The sequence below is a fragment of the Aquarana catesbeiana genome, linkage group LG12, assembly GCF_042186555.1.
Source record: "Aquarana catesbeiana isolate 2022-GZ linkage group LG12, ASM4218655v1, whole genome shotgun sequence".
In the NCBI taxonomy this organism is placed as follows: domain Eukaryota; kingdom Metazoa; phylum Chordata; class Amphibia; order Anura; family Ranidae; genus Aquarana; species Aquarana catesbeiana.
In genome coordinates, this window is record NC_133335.1 from 206161825 (window position 1) to 206185750 (window position 23926).

General features: G+C 42.1%; 1 protein-coding gene across 1 annotated transcript in view; it reads right to left on the reverse strand.

Moving 5' to 3' along the window:
* The window catches only part of LOC141114268 (BPI fold-containing family B member 4-like), an 80021-nt gene that overhangs the window by 9730 nt on the left and 46365 nt on the right, over positions 1-23926 (reverse strand). Inside the window, exons 9-12 of the mRNA XM_073607853.1 lie at positions 15720-15905; positions 12175-12228; positions 10094-10264; positions 2021-2088 (exon numbers count right to left, since the gene is read on the reverse strand). Of these exons, the coding sequence (XP_073463954.1) occupies positions 2021-2088; positions 10094-10264; positions 12175-12228; positions 15720-15905 (479 nt within the window). The remainder of the gene's footprint in view (positions 1-2020; positions 2089-10093; positions 10265-12174; positions 12229-15719; positions 15906-23926) is intronic.

The following is a 23926-nucleotide window of genomic DNA, read 5'->3' on the forward strand; positions in this document are numbered from 1 at the left end:
CCCCTGACATAACTCAAGACTGTTCCTGATCACCTGAGGGTTTCAGGTGTTGCCAGCTCCTTCTAATTCATTCTCACCTGACATAACTCCAGACTGTTCCCGATTACCTGGAAGTTTTAAGTGTTACCAGCACCTTTCAATTCATTCTCCCCTAACATAACTCCAGACTGTTCCTGATCACCTTACAGTTTTAGGTGTTATCAGCTCCTTCTAATTAATTCTTCTCTGACATTCAAATTTTCGAAATTCAAATAGAATAGAATAAAAAAGAAAGAATATAGTCATCTTGCGAAATTCGAGTGTCAAAATTCAAATTTTACATAGAACAGAGTAAAATAGAAAGAATATAGCTGTTTTCTGAAACTCGAATTTCAAAATTCAAATAGAATAGAATAAAACAAATAGAATAGAATAGAATAGAATAGAAAATAAAATAATATAATTGAAATAAAGGAATAGAACAGAATAGAATAAAAGAAAAGGATACAATAGAAAAATAGAATAGAATAGAATAGAATGAATATAGCCATCTTTGGAAATTTGATTTAGAATAGAACTAGATACTAGGAATCGGCGGTGTTATCTACCCCTCATGACACAGTTTGTTCCCAGATGGGGTGTCCGAGGGATGGACAATACTCCTTACTTTATATTAAGCTCTGGAAAGAGTCTACTTCATATATACTATTGTATGGCAGATATTGATCACATTTCTGTTCTTTCTGATAAACTTCAATAAAAATACTGAACGAGAAATTTAAATTTTTAACAGAATAAAACCAGCTATTCTTCACGATGAATTCGGATCGATTCTATATTTTCAATTCAAATTCAATTTGAATACTTTGAATTCATGGGGAAAATTCTAATGCAGTTAAAAAGAAATAAACTAAATGAAACAAAACTAGCAACATAATGAATCGATCCAAAATGAAACTAAGCAAAATGTTTCGTACTGCGCATGTCTACCTAGTACAAATGTTCAGACCACTTTAATGCCCCGTACACACGGTCGGATTTTCCGATGGAAAATGTCCGATCGGAGCGTGTTGTCGGAAATTCCGACCGTGTGTGGGCTCCATCGGACATTTTCCATCGGATTTTCCGACACACAAAGTTGGAGAGCAGGAGATAAAATTTTCCGACAACAAAATCCGTTGTCGGAAATTCCGATCGTGTGTACACAAATCCGACGGACAAAGTGCCACGCATGCTCAGAATAAATAAAGAGATGAAAGCTATTGGCCACTGCCCCGTTTATAGTCCCGACGTACGTGTTTTACGTCACCGCGTTTAGAACGATCGGATTTTCCGACAACTTTGTGTGACCGTGTGTATGCAAGACAAGTTTGAGCCAACATCCGTCGGAAAAAATCCTAGGATTTTGTTGTCGGAATGTCCGAACAAAGTCCGACCGTGTGTACGGGGCATAAGTCTTTTTGAAATGTTTATCGTTTCAAAGCATGAGATACAGGCAACACATTTCAGGGTAAAGGTCTTCCCCTTCTTTAGGGCTTGAGCAATGGAAGTTAATAAAATCACAATGAAATGCACTAGAGGACCTAAATTAAGGATTGATAGAGACAGGAGTCTATCTGGCTGGGCCAGATATGCTAGTCTCTATCTATCTTTAATTTAGAGGTTCCTTTCAACTTTATTCCATCAACATCCATTGCATAAGCCCTGAAGAAGAAGGAGGCCTTTCCCCTGAAACACTGGCTGTATCTGATGCCTATAGCTAATACATTTTTTAAAAATACTTTTTAAGTATTATGAACATTTGTACAATGTGCTCTTTAATACACATCCACAAGTTGATCATTTTTTAAAGAGATTATTGCATACGGTGAGAATCTCACAGTGTATAGTGAAATCAGAATAAGCAATTTCACTGCAGGAGAGGTTGGAGTTATCAATCATATTCTAAACAGTAAAAATAAGATCATCATACTACATTTTTTTCTACAAGTTACAGATTAATTCTCCATACAACATTTATTTAAACATTTTAATGTTTTACCTGTCTACAGACATGGATATCTTTAGTTTATCTCCTCCAACAGAAAATTTGGCCTCTAACTGTGAATCCTGTAGTAAAAGAATATCATGATATTAAAGGAAAATGGATTTCATTAAAAAAAAAAAAAATACAGCATATCAGATAGCTACGCAAGCCATTCTGTAATTTAATGTTAATTAAAATCACCTCTCTGCAGTTGCTGTAATTGCACAAAACTGTCCAAAAATTCAAAGCAATATGGAAATATGGATCTCTTTAAAGCGGAGGTCCACTGTCTGTTTGTTTTTTGTTTTTGCAAACAGTAACACAATCACACATTGACACTTGCAAACTCACTGTTTTGGAGAATTAGCTTGCCCGATGTCCGGTTTCATTGTAAAGATGAACTTAGATAAAATCAGGACGGCTCTTTTCATCTTGCTTGTGGGCATTTGAAGCCCACAAGCATTTGCTTCCTTCTTCCATCGATGCTGAACTACCAGCATTCCTTGCTCGTTCCCGTGCATGCTCAATAGTAACTACGTGGAGCGCCGTAAAGTTCATGGTTGCCATCACAACGGGCGGCGTCGCAGGAGGTTTCCGCCCCCTTGTGATGGCAAAAACCAGTGTACACATCAAAGGCAGAGGAAGCAAAAGCCATTACGAGGGGAGAGCGGCAGAGGAAAGGAAAGGTAAAGATTTCGAAATCCCACGAAAACTCGCGGCAGGCCTCCGCAATGACTCCTGGAAACAATGACACAAGCTCCCAGGAGCCAGTGCGGCTGAAAGGAAATGACGGAATACCTGCAAAATACCCGCCCATATCTGCAGAATACACAGACAGGTAACAGAGAGGAACATCAGGAAAACACAGGTACAGTAGAATAAAAAAAAAAAAAAGTTCAATTTTTAAGTGAATTAAGTGACCATGCTGTAATCTGATTGAGCAAATGTTGTAAAATAGGGTGAACTTCCGCTTTAATTGCGCAGCTCAGCTCGTGCGCAGATATACGAAGGGCTCTTCCAGGTCCCGAAGGCCAGATGGAACTCTTTGGCACATCTGATCTGTGTATGTGCCAGACGATTGCACATAGGCCCCAGTGCAGGTGGAGGCAGAGCCATGATCAAGGGGACTGAAGTTCGTCTTTGAGATCTGAGATTCAACTACAGATACAAAGCACTATTATAATAAATGCAGCAGGATAGCCATCAGAAATCGAATTAAAGTATACATTCACTGGCCACTTTATTAGGTACACATGTTCAATTGCTTGTTAACACAAATTGCTAATCAGCCAATCACATGGCAGCAACTCAATGCCTTTAGGCATCTAGACATTGTGAAGACAACTTGCTGAAATTTAAACCAAGCATCAGAATGGGGAAGAAAGGGGATTTAAGTGACTTTGAACATGGCGTGGATGTTGGTGATGGTCCAAGTATTTAAAGAACTGCTGATCTACTGAGGTTTTCACACACAACCATCTCTAGGGTTTACAGAGAATGGTCCGAAAAAGAGAAAATTTCCAGTGAGCGGCAGTTGTGCGGACGAAAATGCCTTGTTGATGTCAGAGGTCAAAGGACAATGGGCAGACTGGTTTGAGATGATAGAAAGGCAACAGTAACTCAAATTACCGCTCGTTACAACCAAGGTATACAGAATAACATCGAACCTTGAAGCTGTAACTGAGGCTACAATTCACACAGGCTCACCAAAACTGGACAATAGAAGATTGGAAAAACATGGCCTGGTCTGATGAGTCTCGATTTCAGCTGCTACATTCAGATGGTAGACAACATGAAAGCATGGATCCATCCTGCCTTGTATCAACGGTTCAGGCTGGTGGTAGTGCTGTAATGGCGTGGGAGATATTTTCTTTGCACACTTTGGGCCCCTTAGTACCAACTGAGCATCATTTAAATGCCATGGTCTACCTGAGTATTGTTGCTGACCAAGTCCATCACTTTATGACTACAGTGTACCCATCTTCTGATGGCTCCTTCCAGCAGGATAATGCATCATGTCACAAAGCTCAAATTATCTCATTCTGGTTTCTTGAACATGACAATGTTCTCCACAGTCAATGTGATGACATGACATGATAATGATGTACTCCAATGGTCTCCACAGTCAACAGATCTTAATCCAATAGAGCACCTTTGGGATGTGGTGGAATGGGAGATTTACATAATGGATGTGCAGCCGACAAATCTGCAACAACTGTGTGATGTTATCATGTCAATATGAATCTCTGGCAAATGTTTCCAACACCTTGTTGAATCTATGCCACAAATAGAGATGGACCGAACACCCCTTGGTTTGGTTCACGCCAGAACTCTTGAATATCGCGAAAGTTCGCACCCGAACGATGAACCCCATTGAAGTCTATGGGGCTCAAACAGGGAAAATCAGAAGTCCCCATTTTGAAGACATGTATGCAAGTGTTTGGCCAAAAGAAGGTCTTGGGGGCCCAGGTACTGGGGTACATGTATTAATGCAATAATAACTTTAAAAAAGGTCATTTTTAAAGGAGCAGTGATTTGAATGATGCCTAAATGTGGAACAATAAAAAAAGAAAAACTCCTTTAAATATAGTGCCTGGGGGGTCCCCTTAGTCTGCCTGTAAAGTGTCACATCTGTACCGTGTATAAAACCTGCTGCAGCAAAACTGACATTTATAAGAAAGAAAAATGACACTTAAATTGATTTTCCCTGCAAGCTTTCTTTATTTTGGCTCGAGGAGCCAGTGTATATGATGATGTCACATTTTAGTGAACTTGGAACAAGTTAGAGATTTTTTGTATATATTCTGGTGTCTCTTTTTCCTTGGATGGAAATAGCAAAGTTTTGCACCACAGTGAGCAAGCCTTATGCAGAGAAGCCAAATTATAGTTTATTCAGGCCAAGAATTCACTTTTTTTTTTAGATAGTTTTGTGTCTCTTTCCCAGACTTTGGATAGAAGTAACATGTGTGGAAAAATTGGGCTTTGGGTGTTGTTGGTGCCTTCACACCGTAACCCTATAGAGGTACTCTTGATAAAAGCAAGAATTGGCCTTGTTGTAAAAAAATTAAATTTGATGTCCCTGTAAAACAGTTGTGGAAAAATTGGTCTGTGGATGTTGCTTGTGTCTTCACCATGTAACCTTCTAGAGGTACTCTTGATGAAAGCAACAATTGGCCTAGCTGAAATTTGACGCTCCTCCAATGGAATCTGTGGACAGACGTGCTCTTTTATCTGTCACAAATCCTCCGGCAGCACTAAATGCTCGTTCGGAAAGCATGCTGGATGCAGGGCAGCCCAACAGCTCAATTGCATACTAGACGAGTTCTAGCCATATTCTCATGACCCAGAAACCCCGTGGATTGTCTACTGGAAAGCTCTTCATGTCTGTTTTTACCTCTAGATAAACATCCACCATTTGATGCAGATGCTGCCGATGGGATGGTGAAGCTGACAGCCCTGGGCGCCGAGGACTAAAAAAGGAATCACTGAGGCAGCCTTCTTTTCCACTGCTCCTCCTTTGACCAACAGAGGTCTCAAAACTAGCTTTTACATAATACTGTAACTTACCAGAGTCTGTAAAGACATTACATAAACTCCTCTTTAGGGTGTTCTCAAGATATTTTATCCTCTGCTCCCTCTGCGAGGACAGGATGAGATCCAAGACTTTTTCCTTGTAACGGTGGTCAAGGAGGGTTGCCATCCAATAATGATTCTTATCCTTGATGTCACGAATTCTCAGGTCCTTTTGCAGGCTTTGAAGAATAGAGGAGCCTATGCAAGTTTGTGGAGGTATGAGAAGCAGAGTCTTTGGGGTCACTGAGGATTACAGTATCTGGAACTGCCACCTCCCAGCGACGTACTACTCCCAAGGTTTCTGGGGACTGAAAACCATCTCTTAAGGTATGACATATGTCTTCCACCGCTTCAATGCCTTCAAAACTGTCATAATCCTCCTCCTCTTCCTCCCTCTCCTCTTGTGTGTTCTGTGGCATCACAAGAATGGTGTCAGCATAAAGCGGGCCTTGAGAGGAAAGGAAGTCCTGCTCTTCCTCCCGCTGCTCTACCCTGAGCGCCCTGTCCATAATGCCATGCAGTGTATGTTCCAGCAGGAACACAAGAGGGATTGTGTCACTGATGCATGCATTGTCATGGCTCACCATCCTTGTCGCCTCCCCAAATGGTGACAGTACAGTTCATGCATCCTTTATCCGCTGCCATTGGCATGGGGAAAAAAGCTGAGGTGCCCTGAGCTTGTCCTTGTGCCATACTCACACAGGTACACTTTGACGGCTCTTTGCTGCATGTGCAGCCACTACAGCATTGCCAAAGTTGAGTTCCACTTGAAGGGCATGTCACAAATCAGGCAGTTTATGGGCAGGTGGAATTCCCGCTGAATTTCAGCCAACCGAACACTGGCTTTGTATGACCTCCTGAAATGACACAACAGACTCTTCTGGCCTGCTTTAGAAGATCATGCAAACCTGGGTGCCTGTTTAAGAAATGCTGCACCACAAAATTAAGGACATGTGCCAGGCATGGCACATGTGTCAACTTTCCCTGCCGAAGGGTGGACAGAAGGTTCCATTATTGCACACCACCATTCCTGGCCCAAGCTTCCGTGGCGTGAACCACTTCTGGGCCTGCCCCTGCAGAGCTGAAAGAATCTTTGCTCTGGTATGGCCTTGTCCCCTAGACAGACGAGCTGAAGCAATGCATGGCATCTTTTAGCCTGACTCATTGAATGGCCCCTTGAATGCTTAGGGGGTACTGGTGGTACATAGGACAACCCAGCAGAAGAGGGCATGGAGGAGGAAGAGGAGGAGGTGGACCTGACAAATCTTGCATCATTAACATCAGCTGTATTGAGATGTGGTGGCAAAACAAGCTCCATCACTTAACTATGTCCTGCATCCTTCCTAGTTGCAAGCAGAGTTACCCAGTATGCTGTGAACAAAATATATCATCCCTGACGATGCTTGCTGGACCACGAGTCAGCAGTAAGGTGGACCTTGCTGCTGACTGCCTTGCCCAAAAATGCCAAAACATTGCCTTCCACATGATGGTGAAGTGCTGGAATGGCCTTACATGAAAAGAAATAGCGTCTGGGAACCTGCCATTGTGGTATGACACATTCTGAAATTTCACAGAAGGGGGCAGAATCTACCAGATGGAAAGACAGGAGTTGTAAAGCCAGCAATTTGGACAAGCTGGAATCTAGACGTTGGGCATATGGGTGGCATATAGGTGGCAAGGAGTGAATTTTTTTTTTTTTGCGCTGCAGCAGCTGGGGCAGAGAAATTTGCCTGCTATACTCTATATCTGGTGGTGTTCTGATGGCAGACATGTTGCAAGGACCTGTCACACACTTTGCTATACCATTATCCCTGTCAGTGGAGGCAGCTGAGAGGTCATGAGATATAGCAGGGTTAGACATGAGAGGTGAAGAGTGGGGAGGAAAAGAATTGTGTCCCTTGTGTGTGGCTTTCAGGTGCTCTTGCCAAAAAGCTGAGTGGTGGGTGGTTAAATGTTTTGTCAACCTTGCGGTACCCAAATGGCTGTGTTTTTGCCACGCTTGACATGCTTGCAGCAGAGATTGCAAATTACAATAGTGTGATTGGCTACATGTGTGCTAAAAAAGCCCCATGCAGCTCTGCTGTTGGAAGTGGGCTGGGAGATAACAGCTCTACAGTCTGATGGAATAGGGTGGCTACTCTTCCAGGATGCCTGCGTCTGGAGATGTTCCTCTCCCTCACTTTCCTGCTCTGCTCTATCCGGCACCCAAATCGCGTCTGTGACCTCATCATCAGCATCCCCTCCATCCTCATCATCACTAGAGCCAACTTGGCAACACGCTTCGGCTGGAGCAACATGACTGTTTATCAGTGTTCTCCCTGTAGGCTCATGTTAGTCCCTTCCTCTACCTCAGACCCAACATCAGAATCGAGTAATGTCGGTGCATCTTCAAGAAGCAAGAGGCTGATGCTGTGTTCAAATAATTCAGCTGACTCCTCCATGCCTGATGCTGGGGGTATGGCAGGAGTAGCTGTGGACAAGGAGGCAGAACAAGCTGCTCTGGCAGCTGCGGTGGACTGTGCACTAGTGCCAGCTTGGATCATAGAGGAGGATGAGGATGGTTTAGTAAGCCAGTCCACCATCTCCTCTACATGATGTGGCTGGATAGCATGGGCAACATCCCGCCGAGCTACCCGCAAATTCGGATGTTCGCCGAACGGGCAAACTGGCAAAGTTCGGGCCCAACTTTTGCTTGGCTCGAACTGTTCACCCATCTCTTGCCACAAAGAATTAGGAGAGTTCTGAAGGCAAAAGGGGGTCCAACCTGGTACTAGCAAGGTGGACCTAATAAAGTGTCCGGTGAGTGTATGTAACCCCTCACTTTGTTAAACGACCCATTCAGCTTAAGATAGAAAAAAGAAGGCAAAACTTTGTGTATAGATATAAAAAAACATTATAAATACACTTTTTGCAGTTTTTTTTATAAGTGATCACATTCCCTCTGTTCTCAGCTGCATAAGAAGCTGCATAAGGAGAAGAGAAAGAGCAGTACACTGATCTTCCCAATGAATGGCTGTGCAGGGGGGCATTTCAGCACACGCCTGATCATTGGAGAAGAGCAGGCTTAGTTCCAAACACAGCCAGAGAACTGACCATGCTGTGCTCTCCTGCCTAGTCTGGTCAGTTTTTTTCCATTTTTTTCTCTGCTGCAGTTTACAAACACTTTTAAGGTCTTGTCTCTTTTTCAGCCTGTGACTGAACAGTAAATGGAAAAGAAGCAGACTGATGAGCTCTTCTGTCTGTCACATTGCTCTCTCCTACTATCTGCATGTCTCTTGTTAGCCCATGAGCATTGCCGCACAACTGATTGGCACAGGTTGCCATTTCTCCCTCCTCCAGTCTGATCTCTGCTATACAAGGGGTTCCCAGAGGTTTTCTTTTTATTATTTTTCTTCTCTTTATTTCACATTAATAATAGGAGGGTATTTTAGCAATTTTTATAAATTATTGTTAATATAATTATGGACGATGTATGTCTGCAGATTAATGTCCTTTGGATCGTCCTTTGGATTGATTGTAATTTCTAATCCACGGGAAAATGGCCACCTTTGCTGTTTATTAGTGGGTGTTTATTCAAACCAATAAAATGGCCACCATGATCGCTTTGATTGGCTAAGTAAGTGGGAGGGGACTCCTCTCTTGTATATAAACTTGATCCCAGTAACCGGAAGTGAGGTCTTTGATGACGCCTTGTGGGAGGGCGAAACACGTTGATGTAATTTCCAGTGCCGAGTCCAAACGACGTCACTTCCGATTTTGGTGGAATGCACGCTGGATGCAGCGTTTCTTGGATTTTATCCTTGCATTGTTATATGCCTATTTTATTTCTCTGTCCCGTAAGTACCAACCTGTATTTGCGCAATAAACACCAACCTACTGTGCTTCACTATTAGTTCCTTCTTTTTATTTTTGGTGCATTTACCAACATATGATTATTACATTGGGGGAGATCTTCATTGGACCATCTGTGAGTCGCCATTCCTATGACCCCTAGACTGAAAAGCTAGGGGTCCCTATCATCCGGTAAATGGGAACACAGAAGGGGTGTGTGCAACCTCACTGAATGGAAGTTTGGAGCACTACTGCCCTTTATAAGGATTGGAACACTTAAGCACTTATATTTGGGACACTTTGCAATATAACAACATGATTATTTGATTGATGTTTTTTTTCACTGTTATTTTTTGAAAGTTTGTTCAATGGAATGATCCATGCACTTTTGCAAGCACTGTTATTATTTTATTATATGAAGTTAGAAGTTGATTGGCTGGCATGCACAGCTGCACCCATAGAGTTTACTATAGAGCAGGTAAAATGTATAAACACTGCCATCTACTGGTTGAAGAATATATCTCTACTAAATACTGATGTACAGTAATGGTTGCATAAAATCACAGCATTCACACGCAGACATTTTGCTTTGTTAGATAGACTTTAGTGTATGTCCTTCTGCAGTTTGTTGACACGTGTTTTGTTGTTTTTTACCTCATTCGTAGAAGCAGTTATATTACTCACCACACCAATTTCACAGAGGGGCTTCAAGGAGCCGTCTACATTAGAGACAAGAACTTCTGTTTTCACAAACATTTTCACAATGCCTCTCTTATTCTCCAGTTTCACCATTGGAGCCTTGGGAACTGAAATCTTCATCACCAGGGGTCTTTCTTCGTTATACATTGCAGCAACCTGAATTCAAAGTAAATGCATAAGTCAGCATGGGCTCGATATAATGTAACCATCCTCTCAATCTCTCAAATTGGGGACAACTTTATAGTGAATAAAATTTTTTTTTTATTTGTTCTGCATATAATGGAGAAAAGCGAGAAACTCTCTCAGGTTTTTGTTGATGTGTCCCTGCTGTGGGGGAATTCTCTTTTCCTGTCCTAGTGACAATGGTCACAGTAACAGGTGAGATGGACTCTCCCCGAGGGGCCATGTACAGCCACAAAGACAACCGCTTGCCGACAGTATACTGTATATATACAGTGGCAAGACAGCTTCCATGTTCAGAAACACGTACCTGTATGTGATTCTGCACGTCTGGGTCTGGGGCGTGCACGCGCGCCACCGGAGACCCGCTCCGGCTGGGATTGGACACAACAGAGCCAATCAGCAGGTCTGGGGGACCAGATGTCTGCTGGGACCTGCCGATCATTCCTGAGAGAGACAGAACAGCAGTCTGCCAATATAAACAAGGCAGATCACCATTCTGGGAGAAGGGGAGGTAGAGATTCTGTGTTTCTGCCTTCTCACAGTAAAAGCACATCCCCCACAGTTAGTAATCACTCCCTAGGGACACCCTATGATCACCCGTAATGTTAACCCCTTCCCTGCCAATGTCATTAGTACAGTGACAGTGCATATTTTTAGCACTGATAATTGTATTGGTGTCACTGGTCCCAAAAAAAGTGTCCCTTATGCCCCGTACACACGGTCGGATTTTCCGACGGAAAATGTGTGATAGGACCTTGTTATCGGAAATTCCGACCGTGTGTAGGCTCCATCACACATTTTCCATCGGATTTTCCGACACACGAAGTTTGAGAGCAGGCTATAAAATTTTCCGACAACAAAATCCGTTGTCGGAATTTCCGATCGTGTGTACACAAATCCGACGCACAAAGTGCCACGCATGCTCAGAATAAATAAAGAGATGAAAGCTATTGGCTACTGCCCCGTTTATAGTCCCGACGTACGTGTTTTACGTCACCGCGTTCAGAATGATCGGATTTTCCGACAACTTTGTGTGACCGTGTGTATGCAAGACAAGTTTGAGCCAACATCCGTCGGAAAAAATCCTAGGATTTTGTTGTCGGAATGTCCGATCAATGTCCGACCGTGTGTACGGGGCATTAGTGTCCAATTTGTGTGCCGCAATGTTGCAGTCCTGCTATAAGTGGCTGATTGCCACCATTACTAGTAATAAATAAATAAAAAACCCGGAAAGCTATCCCATAGTTTGTAGACGCTATAACTTTTGCATTAACCAATCAATATACACTTATTGGAATTTTTTACCAAAAATATGAAGCAGAATACATATTGGCCTAAATTGATGAAGAAGCTCGATTTTTTTTTATTGGATGTGTTTTATAGCAGAAAGTAAGAAATGTTTTTTTTTCAAAATTGTTGATCTTTTTTTTGTTTATAGCGCAAAGAATAAAAACTGCAGAGGTGATCAAATACCACCAAAAGAAATCTCTATTTGTGGGAAAAAAGGACCTACGTTTTATTTGTGTACAGCATCGCACAACCGTGCAATTGTCAGTTAAAGTAACGCAGTGCTGTATCACAAAAAATGGACTGGTCATGAACCTTCCGGAGCTCAAGTGGTTAAGGAGCGTATAGGGTAGGTTGAAAATCATGTAAAGTCCATATAAAACTGTATTAGAAATATTGTACCATAAAAGCCAATGCTTGTTAAACTGGAGAAATCTTCATTATTCCTTCTTAGTGATCAAATATCCCTCAGGATTTATCCACATCTGTTATTCCACAACAGAACTAGAATGTGTAATCCTGGTTATATCTTTTTTTAGAGTAGAATTTGGAAATGATATAAATGTAACACAAATTGAAATTAATTGAGCTCTGACCTTTGGAATGATTCCACCAATAACAGTTGTTGTCAAAGGGGGGACTCCAGGTATCTGAAAACAAGACATACAGTTACACAGTTGTATTTGAAACCTCTTTTTAAAGTGAATCCATCATGAGCTAAGTATAGGGAGCTATCATAGCAGGCCTCCTTCTGAAGATAATAGATTTCTGGCTGTGTCTGACTTTGATATGTAAAAGGAAAAGAGAAAGATAGTGCTGGATATGCAAAGTTATCTGATTGGCAGTGCTATCCTAAGTTCATATAATGATGTCAGTGTAGGTGATCTGGTCATAGGGTAGGCACCTTCTATATGCTGGAGGATCTTCAGAGTTTCCATGGTTTGTAGTGTACTGTAACAAAAATGTATATTAAATTGCCCCACCACAGCTAATGACAATAGTGACTGAAACATATCAAATCAACCAAAATGTATTGAAGTGCCAATCTACTGCTAAAAGGTCCAGATATATCTTTATTCCAATAAGGGTCAGAAGGACAAACAGAAGGGTAGTCAATGCATTTCAGGGTCAAAAGATACAAAGGAATTTCTTCCAGTGTGATTATTTGCACAGTTGTTGTCATCAGCTGCCAAGCTGGTTTGATGTTGCCAAACCAGCAGATAATAACAATGGAGAAAATATCTTTAAAGGTCCAGTTAACTTCTAGCCTATAAACATTGCTTTCTTTCTAAAGCCCTAATGAAGGGAGTGTTTTTGGACCACTGAAATGCGTTGACAACGCTTTTGATTATCCTTCTAACCCTTATTGGAATAAAGGTGTATCTGGGCCTTTCAGCAGTGGTGTGGCACTACATTTTACATTTTGGTTGATTTTGATATGTTTCGGTCACAGTGCTAGAAAGAAAATTAGGTAAATGAGTGTCAGAAAAATGTCAGAACTACTTTTCTCTATACTTCTGGGTTTTTAGTGACCTACATTGGTCGTAGTGATTTTTATGTATTATGTTTGTAATAAAGGTGATTTTTTTATACATATATTATATATTTTTATATATTATCTGTGTCCCGTGTGTGCCTATAACGTCAGATACAAATTTTCTCTAGATTGTTCTGGGTTGGTGACTAGCATGCTAAGAGTAGAGGTCAGTAATTGCAGCCTCCATTCATTTCTCATGGCAGTATCTCTTTAATCCAGAAAAAATACTTAGCTTTTTATTGTTCCATACCCAATTAATTTTATCCTGAAACTAAACAAATGTTGCTTTTGCATTTTCTTACCCTTATTAGTGGGATGTTTATGTAACATGTTTCTGATTGCAGTCATTAGATTAGCCTTCCTTAACAATCTGTTGTAATTCTGAGACTGACTAACCGCTGGTAACTACACTGATCAGTTCCTGATCATGTGATCACAATGACAGGAAATCATTGTAATCACATGGGTTTGTTTACACAGAGAATACTCCCAGAGAGAGGCCAATTGACAGTTGCACCTGTAAATACATTTTTAACATTTTTGTCCCTTGGTCAGCTCTTTTTGAATCCATGAAGAAGGCATTTCTAAAATTGATGTACCAGTGAAAACTTTTTTTAGAGGTCTATTTATCAATGTTTTAACTCAAGATGATGAACACATTTTTCTAATTGAATCTTCATAAAAAATGCATTACTCTTGGGTGAAAGTATTGACAAATAGACCCCTTACTTTTGGATAGATAAGGGAATACTTAGAACCCCTATCAGATTTTTTTTTGTTTTGCTGTTTGTGTCCCTTTGGCGAGGTTTGCTTGTCAAGACACAACATGAAGAGAGAGGAGCTCCTTCCAAAGGAAGATGGATCCTTTCTTAGACAGTTGTCATGAGTTACAAGTTTTTCTATTTGAATATTTCCCCTTAGTGCTCATGTCAAACATGATTCTATTCAAATGCAGCGTTCTATTGCAGCTATGTTTGGTAGAAAATGCAGTTTTAGACTTACTTTGCCTTAAGTTAAAATGCATCTCAAAAGGTCATGCTGCATTCAAAAAAAATGCAGCTCAATTCAAAGCAGGTCAAATTTTAAAGCCTCTCTCACTTTCAGTCCTGGTAACAATGGTCACCACGACAAAGACAGAGAGGGGTTCTCCAAGAAGGAACGCAGACACCAATAAAAACCCAAGAGGTTGTATCTCCTTCCTACTCTAAATAGAAAAATAAATTGCTTTTTCAAAGTTTCAAAAAATTGATCTAAATGCCCTGTATTTAGGACATAACCAAAATTTACAAAACACAGTTCCTATTTCTTAATTAAAAAAATCCTGGTCCTACCTATGCTCTGTCTGAGGTTATACTTCTCATCATATGTATAGTTTGTATTGTCTAGCTTTCTGACAGGTTTACTTTGAAACATCAATTTACAAAATTAAGTATTTCAAACTGCTTTTAAATAGGACTCAAATTTTGAAAGCTGTGCTGTCAGGGAAATGGCCGTAGGAGAACTGGCAATAGTGCCAGTTGTCAAGGAACCAACAGCAGGAGAAGGGCTCTAGGAACCAGCATCTCTACCAGCACTTATGGCAGGAGAAGGACTTTAGGACCCAGCATTTCTGACAGGAGAAGGACTTTAGGACCCAATATCTCTACCAGCAGGTCACATGGGCCTATATAAGGAAGTCTGCTAGTGTCTGCAGTTGCTGGTTTGTCAGTCTTCCTGTGTTCCTGAGCCTCTGTGCAATTACTGTTTGGATTCCTGTTGTGACCCGGCTTGTTCCTGACCTGTCTGATCTGCTCTCCTGGTTTGACCCCCTGGCTTTGATTTACCAACTTGTTGTCCTCTCCAGTACCTGATCCCGGCTTGTATCACGGACTTTGCTACAGTTACCTGTTCCTGCCTGCTTCCTGATACCAGACCTTTGGCTTGTCCCTGTTTCTGCAACCTGCCTCTTCCTCTTGCCAGATCTACCATGTTTGACCCCTGGCCTGGCTTCCACTACTGTTCCTTGTGCACACCTTGCCAAGTATTACCGAGGATTCTTATATACTTTAGCCCAGCTGTGTTTCCTGTATTACCCAGTGTCCTTTTGGTGCCCACCAGCTCTTCTCTCTGGAATCCATCTGGCAACCTGTGCTTCTCTGGGCACTACACCCTCTGTACCCAACTTCAGGGGTGTACTGCACTCAGCCGCAAGGGGAGCCCTCTCGGCATTTTGGCCTCCAACCAGGTACGTTACATGTGCCCATAAAAAGTAAATAGAGACGAAAGGAATACTCCTGAGTATTTCCTGCAGCTGGTCTTTTTCTCTTTCTGATGTACCTTGCCTTGTTCTGCACAGTATCTCTGTCTCGAGGAGGTCGTCTTGGTGGAGACAGGGCTCTAGTACCTCTAACTAGCAGTGCCTAAGATGTCACACTTCAAACATACAGCTATTAGGCCAGAGAATAGGAATGCCTAGACATAGTTTGATATCACAAAGCTGAAGTAATTTAAATAAAAAGATGTTCCCTATAATACAGCAAGTCTTCACTTTTTTGAGTTCAGGTCAATATTAAATGGCGTAGGCCAACAAGACTACTACGCATAAAAAATTAATAGAGTACTTACATCTCCATTTGTTATTTCAAGATCCATTAGACCCTCTTTCTGTAAAGCAGTGAGAACACTACCCAAGAAATGGGCAGACAAGCCCAGTTGGCTTTCAGATGCTTCTTTCATTGGTGGTAAAGTAATTTGTTGAACATGACCAAGAGGGTAATCAATTAGTCCACCACCCAGCTGACTCACTACTGTCTGTGAAAAAACAGAACAATGCAAGTTTAGAGAGTAGGTTCAGAAAGAAAAATCAAGGAGTTGTCAATGTACCTCAATTGACACTCAATACCTGTGTCTTTATTTTCAGTGTACCACAACGTGGATTGGGGGCACTACACCACAGTTTATGTTGTACATTGCAGACTCGAAGCAAGTAAAGTATGTAAAGGGGAAAAAAATGCTGAAAAAAGGGGAGCTGACCTGTCAGAGTTATGTTACCAGCCTCTCCTGCAGTCATAGAATTCTGTATGCCTATGCATAAAGGTAAGATCTTTAAAGTGTGCCTAAAGTAAAACTTTTTTTAGTTTTAGAAAGAGTATGAAAAGGCTAGAGCCTTTGCACAGTTTTTGCTGTCTGAATTCCTCTTGGGGAGATTTACTGTCACTATTTTTTTTTTTTGTTTCATAAATTTTTTTATTGATAAAAGATAAAATGTACAAAACAGGTAATGGTATTTCTCCAAGGTGTACAGAGATACATCATCAAGTTACAAGTTTCGTACATTTAACAAGTAGATGTAGTGATACAAATAATAACGTTGAATGTAAAAGAACATTTGGGTGTGTGAAAGCATCAATATGCAAACAATTAAGACGTTTAAAACCTTCATAAGTAAATATTTGAGGTGTCCAGTCACCTTAGACAGTTTTTAACCGCTCTAGAAACATTGAAGTCAGCAATTGAAATCTTAAACATCCCATGTCGTGATTGTGGTGTGAAATTCAAAAGAGGAGCGTGGGATAAGGACCTTAAACCATACATCTCCCCATCCCAGTACCCCAACGGGAGCACACTGTACTGGGGGGGAGGGTCAGAAAGACCAAATATATGGAGGTAGTGAAAAAGGTCTTTTACGTGGATTAGCGTTTCTTAGTGGTTTTATAGTATATGTGGTGTATTTGAGTTCAGAAGGTGTGGTGCGTATATAGGATAGGGGGAGAGATGTTGGATTAGATATGCTCTACTGTGTATATATTTAATATGAAGGGGTGGAGACTAACTTGGGTGGGTATGTGGGTATGGGAGCATTAGGGTGGGGGTGGATGGGTGGGAGTGGATGGCGGACACTCCTATTTCGGTCCCAGACTAGTACCTGTTATGAGGATCAACGTGGCGCCAAGGATGTTCCGGCTTGTGGTTCAGTAAGTAGTGTGTGAAATTCAGTCGAATTATGATAGTGTGTCCAACAAGCCCAGGTATGACTGTATTTTGTGGGGTTATCTTTTGCTTGATGTATTAAGTCTTCCATGACTGCTATTTTTTCCACACGTTTTAACCAATCTGATAAGGTGGGAGGGTTAGTGTCCCTCCATCGTAACGGAATACATTGCTTGGCTGCATTTATGAGGCGAAGCATTAAAGATTTCCTATAAGTGGATTGATGAAGTGAGGTTTGGTGTAGCAAATATTGGGCAGGTGTAAAGTCTAGAGTATAAGTAGTGATTCGAGTGATCATGTTGTGTACCTTTTCCCAGAATGGCTTTATGAGTGTACAATCCCACCATATATGGAGAAGAGAGCCCACTCCAGAGTTACATCTCCAGCACAAAGGAGAAACAGTTGTATGAAACATATGAATGCGATCAGGGGTGCGGTACCATCTAGAGTATAATTTGTAATTGGTTTCTTGTGCTGAGACGTTAACAGAGCCTTTATGGATATGAGAATAGATATTTTCTCAGTCTTTCAGAGATAGGTCCAGGTTGAGCTCTCTTTCCCATTTCTGGTTAACTGTGGTAGATGTGAGGTTAGTTTCACCGAAAAGCAAGGAGTATACAGTTGAGATTAAGTGGTGTTGAGGATTTGTGCCAGAGCATAGTGCTTCAAGAGGAGTCATATCTCTGCACCATTGAGAGATGGGATTGGAGGTGTTGAGAAAGTGTCTGATTTGTAAGTACGAGAAGAAGGGAATGTTTCCATTCTGGATTTTAGTGGGTAGATCGGTGTATGGGATAATTGACCCATCATGGAAAAGGTCATGTGCTCTCAAAGTAGATATCATGGAGACCAAACTCGGGTTATTTTCTGGAAGGCCAGGGGAAAAGGCAGGGTTGCCAGTTAGGGGGGTCAATGGCCCTGGAGATGGAGTCATTTTAAGAGAAGAACAAGTGTTCCTGAAGCAGTTCAATGTAGGTTCCGTTAGTGGATGTGTTAAGTGTTCTTTAGGGGTCGCTTTGGTGTCAATCCATGGCGAGTGGGAGAGGGGTGTTTGGGCACAGGAATCTTCAATTTTGATCCAATCTTTAGAGTGGGAATGTATGTGCCAGTCTATTAGTCTGGTGATATGACAAGCATTATAGTATTTATGAATATCAGGTAAGCCTAGTCCACCTTTAAGCTTGGGGAGGATCATCCTGCTCCAACTGAGTCTTGGAGGTTTATGGGCCCATATAAAGTTCCTGGATATTCTTTTATAGATTGTAAAAAATTTTGAAGGGAGTTTGAATGGTATTGTTTGTAAGACATAAAGTATTCGGGGTAGGATGTTCATTTTTAAGATGGAAATTCTCCCAAACCAGGAAAATTGAGCTGAGGACCATTTCGTAAGGTCCTTCCGTATGGTTCGAAGAATGGGAGAGTAGTTTCTTTCGTATAGTTCAGTAAGTTTAGATGGTATTTGAATGCCAAGATACGTAAGGGCGTGTGGTTCCCATTTGAATGGAAAGTTAGTTTGGCATTGAGAAACTATCTGTGACGGGAGGGAGATGTTTAGGGCTTTGGATTTCGTAAAGTTTATTTTCAAGTTGGATAATTTGCGGAAGAGGGTGAAATCTTGCAAGAGGTTTGGAAGGGTGATTAACGGTTTGGAAAGGAAAAGAAGTATGTCGTCAGCATATGCTGCTAGTTTGTAGTGTTTTTGTCTAATATCAATGCCCATGATATCCGGGTTGACTTTAAGTTTGTGTAGGAAAGGTTCTAATGAAAGAACAAAAAGAAGAGGGGATAAGGGGAAACCTTGCCGGGTTCCATTCGACACTGGGAAGGCGTTCGACAGGTGGCCATTAACCCTTATTCTGGCTGTGGGGGACGTATATAGAGCTAAAATTAATTGGGTAAAGCGTGCTGGGAATCCCATTGCCTGTAGAACTGCTATCATGTAGTCCCATGCCACCCTGTCGAACGCCTTTTCCGCGTCAAGGGACAGAAAAAAACCCTGTTTGGGTGAAGTGGAGAGCCAATGGTGAATGTTGATTGCTTTTATGGTATTATCCCTTGCTTCCCTCCCAGGGATAAAGCCAACTTGATCTAATGAGATCAGTTTGGGGAGTAAAGGGAGCATTCGGTTGGCAAGGATTTTGGCATAAATTTTCATGTCAACATTGATAAGGGAAATGGATCTATAATTGGTCACTAAAGTTTCATCTTTACCTGGTTTGGGAATGAGCGTGATGTGGGCTTCTAATAGATCCGTATTTACTGAAGAGGGCGAGGAGAGGTCATTGAAAATCTTAGCTAGTTGAGGGGTAAGTATATCCTGGAAAGTTTTGTAGTAATTCACGGTCAGACCGTCAGGGCCAGGGCTTTTACCTGTTTTAATTTGTTTCAACACTGATATGATTTTGTCTGTAGTAATGGGAGTAGAAAGATTTGCTGCATCCTCAGACGAGATAGAAGATGGGCAAAAATTTTTCAGAAAGTCTGAGATTGTCGCTTGTCTTTCAGGAGCATTGCCCAGTTCGGTGGAGGAAGGTAAGTTGTAAAGAGCAGAAAAAGATTGAACAAATTGGTCGGCAATAGCTTCGGAAGAGACAAGAGAGGTGCCAGACGAGTTTTTAATAGCGTGTATGGTATTCATTGCTTTTCGGGATTGTAATGCTCTGGCAAGCAATTTTCCGGATTTGTTGCCAAGTTCATAGAATAGTTTTTGTGTTAAGCCATATTTGCGTTTTAAGGATTTACCGAGTTCTTCTAGGAGTTCTTCTCTAGCTTTGATCAGTTCAACAAGGGATTTTGTGGCTAATGAGAGCTTGTGAGCTTGTTCCAGCGTGAGGACTTTTTCCGATAGTGTGTTAATGCGATCTCGTTTGAGTTTACGTCTGTGTGTAGTCAGGGATATGATTTCTCCACGTTTGTGCGCTGCCCATATGCTGGATTGTTTTGAATCTTTTGAGGTGTTTTCCGAAAAACAATGTTTGAGTCGCGTGTTAAGTTTGGTAGTGATGTCTATGTCTGTCAAGATGGAATTATGTAGACGCCAAATCATTTTGTGGGATCTAGTTGCCGGTATATCTAGAGTGATGGATATGGGGCTATGGTCCGATAACACCATAGGATTGATGGAGGCCTTTGAAAGGAGAGATAAGTCTGCTTGGGATATGAAAAAGTGGTCAATTCTTGTGTATTTATTGTGAAGTGCGGAGTAAAACGTGAAGTCTCTCTCAGTCGGGTGTAGTGTTCGCCAGGCGTCGTGAAGGGTCAGATCTCTAAGGTGTTTTTTTAATGGCCCGAAGAGCTCTGTAAGGCATAGAGGATGTGCCTGTGGATGTATCTTGTGATGGAGAGAGTGCTACGTTAAAATCCCCACCCACAACAAGAATGCCGGAATAAAATTCAGTCAGTAGTTGTAGGGTTTCGCGAAAGAATAGAACTTGCTTCGTATTAGGAGCGTATAGGTTTGCTAACGTTATGGGTTTGTTGTGAAGAGTCCCTTTGAGAAAAAGAAATCTACCTTTAACGTCTCGTTTAACTTCTGAAATTTGTAGAGGACAGTTTTTTGCTATTAATATAGCCACCCCTTTTGATTTAGAGTCATCATTAGTGGCATGATATACCGTAGGGTAGTGTATATCGTGTAGTTTCTGAATGTTGTCTGAGCGGAAATGCGTTTCTTGTATGAAGGCGATCTGCGTTTTGTTTTGTCTTAAGGTGTGTAGCAGTTGTGATCTTTTTTCAGGCACATTAAGCCCACGCATGTTTATGGAGCATAGTTTTACCTGTGAAACGTGGGTTGTTTCCAGTACCAGTCTTTGTGTCGCGTGTAGGAGCGTCTGCCATCCTTGGGGCTAAAAAGGGTCTCAGTTGTAACTGGTAAAGTAAAGGAGGGTATAGAAAACGTGTGTAAAGTTCGTGTCTGTTCGGAATGTAAAAGGATGCGGAAGAAAGGGTGGGGAGTATTTAAGTATCTTCCCCTATTGGGAGAGGAAGATAGGGTACGGTGTGACGTCAAGGGAATCAGCCTGGAGTTAAGAACCAGACTGCTCCACTGCACCGTATGGGGGTCGGGTAGAACTTAGCAGAGAGGATAGAGTCTCAATAGAGCTAGCCCACCGTTACCAGTCTTAGTAGCACATGAGAGGAGGTTGGCAAATATGAAGTATAGGAGGAGATGGGGCAGTGGGAGGTTAGACATGAGAAGGATTAACAGGAGATTATATGATAAGCACGGAATTCACCAGAAAATGAGAGATGGTAGTGGAGTGTGAAGACGAGGTTGAGTTCAAGTGTGTCAATTATTGCACATGGGAGCGGAGGGGACTTGTATTTAGTGTGTGTGCGTCAGTAGTAGTGTGCGTACGTTAGATCTAGTAAGTGAATATGTTTATGGGAATAATATAATGTGAACCAGGCTTCTTGAGTATTGGAGTGAAGGAATAGTATTGTTCTGGAAAACGAATAAATGCAAAAGTGAAACAACATATAACACAATTCAAAACTTATACCATACATTCCTCAAGTTGATGTAGTCGGAGTTGTTTGTCACAAAGAATCTGTATCTTTCAAAGACTCCATAAAGGAGCTGAGCACGGTATATTGTGTAAGCAATGCAGGACATCCATCTCTCGGCCATCACCCCCCCCCCTCCCCCACCAGCCTATGTGATATATGTGATGTATGTGATATATGCCCAAGCGACATACGTGGTATAGAAGAGTGGATAATGGTCAATTGTTTATAGCCATTACCTTATGTGTGGGGACAGGAGATTAAGGATTCCCTATCAGTTATTTAAGGAAGAAGTTTTAAACCCACTAATGGGTAATGGTGGGAGGGGGGAGGGAAAACATTTCCAGCTGATCTGAGAATATGAGCTTTAAGTGAGGTAGTTTCACCCTCATGGATACACCGCCTCCATGTTCATGCGGAATATATATAGCCCGCATATTGTTCATGGGAATGAACTGTTGTCGCGTGTGGTAACTAATACAAAAGCATATCAAGCTACAGTCTAAACAGGAGAAGAGAGGTAGTAAAGCTGGCATCCATAGTAGCCAAGACCCTCATCAATGTTTCAACATCTACAGGTTCCCTTGAGGTGTTGTGTTAGGGCGGTCTATACATAAAGTAAGATGTCAGGTTCGGGCAGTTGGAGTGGTTAGTGGAGAGAAGGGATAGATGTCGATCATCTGTACTAAAATCGTAAGACATGTGTTCAGACGTAGACTAAGCAGAAGTGATCTCCTATTGCTGCATAAGTGGAGTGCATTTAGCATACTCAAAATGTAGTTGTGTGGGGCAAACTGGGACACCTAGTGCTTGGCCATAGTGGGGGCACATCTTCCCATCATTGTGTACAGTATATTAAACAGTGCAATATGGAACAAATCTGTAGAACACATCTTGCCATACGTTACCCGGATCGATAATTGTTAGTAAGGTTAGTAATACTGTAGTTCATGTAGGATCATGTAAGAGACAGTATTCAAGGACAGGAGGCGAGGTGGTAAGCAGTGTGAGTACACAGCGATCCCGTCCGTAAAGGCAGAGTATCCATGACGGTGAGGAAGTTGGTCCTGGTAAACATGGTAGTGAACGGTGGAAGATCTATAATGTTGGGTATAGATCACGGAGGTCATCAGTGGATTGGGCGACCTGATGTCCTTTGTCTGGTGAGGGGTGAGGGGGGGGGAGAGAGTGCCGCAAAGGCAGCATCGTGCATGGCATCCAATGTTATTTTAGTTAGAGTACTCTCCTTCATCAAGTGACATGTTGCGACAGTGAGAGAGCGAATGTATGGATGTAAATCCAGAATAAAATGAAGTTATTAATCAATAGTTCTAGAACATGGCTAAACACTGACGGGAACGGTGTCAGTAGGATGCTGTTCAGTAATCTCTCCTGGTTCTCCGGGACCTCGGGGAGTCCGCGGGGTAGGAGCCAAGTGGAGGATCATGTTGCGGATTTCGCCTCCTGTATCCAGATGAAGATCTTCGTCTGCGGTTTCGTCCTTCCTGGGTTTCCATCGGTTCTGCCAGAGGTGTGGTTTTCTTTACTGCCGTGTGGCGGAATTCCGCATACCATTGTGGAAAGTCCACTAGAGGGATATCCAGAGTGTCACAAAATGAACGTAGGTCCTCCGGGACTTTTAGCAAGGCAGTGTGCCCCTGATGAGTAGCTGATAGGCAGAAAGGGAACTTCCAGCGTTATTGGATTCCCTTTGTGCGCAGCATATCCAATAGTGGTTTGAGATCTCTGCGGTGCTGCAGTGTTATACTGGATAAGTCCTGAAAGATTTGAACTGAAGTTCCTGCATATTGCAACTGCCGCCTGAGTCTGGCTTGTCGGAGAATTTCTTCTTTTAGCCTATAGTCCACAATGCAGCATATGATATCTCTTGGCGGGTCTGTATCCCTACCCTTGGGGCGTAGAGCTCTGTGGATCCTTTCCATAGATATTTGAGTTTGAGGCGGCCTGTTTAGAAGATCATTGAATAGGCTAGTCACTGCCGATGAAATGTCTTCTGCGGAGACGGTCTCTGGTATACCTCTGATCCTAAGGTTGTGGCGGCGGCCCCTATTATCGAGGTCTTCAACATGGCGCTGTATGTCTCTTAACTGGATGGTGTGGGTGTCGATCCGCCTGGTAGCTTTGCGAAGGACATGTTCATGCTGAGTTGATGCCTGTTCTACTTCATGGACCCTGTCAGTCAACGTGTGTATATCTATACGCAGCTCAGCAATTGCATCTGATAGGGTATCCTTGATGTCCGCAGCTATGGACCGGAGATCATTGATGTTCAGATACGGCTGAACGGGAGCTGCTCCGGCATCGATAGACGGTGA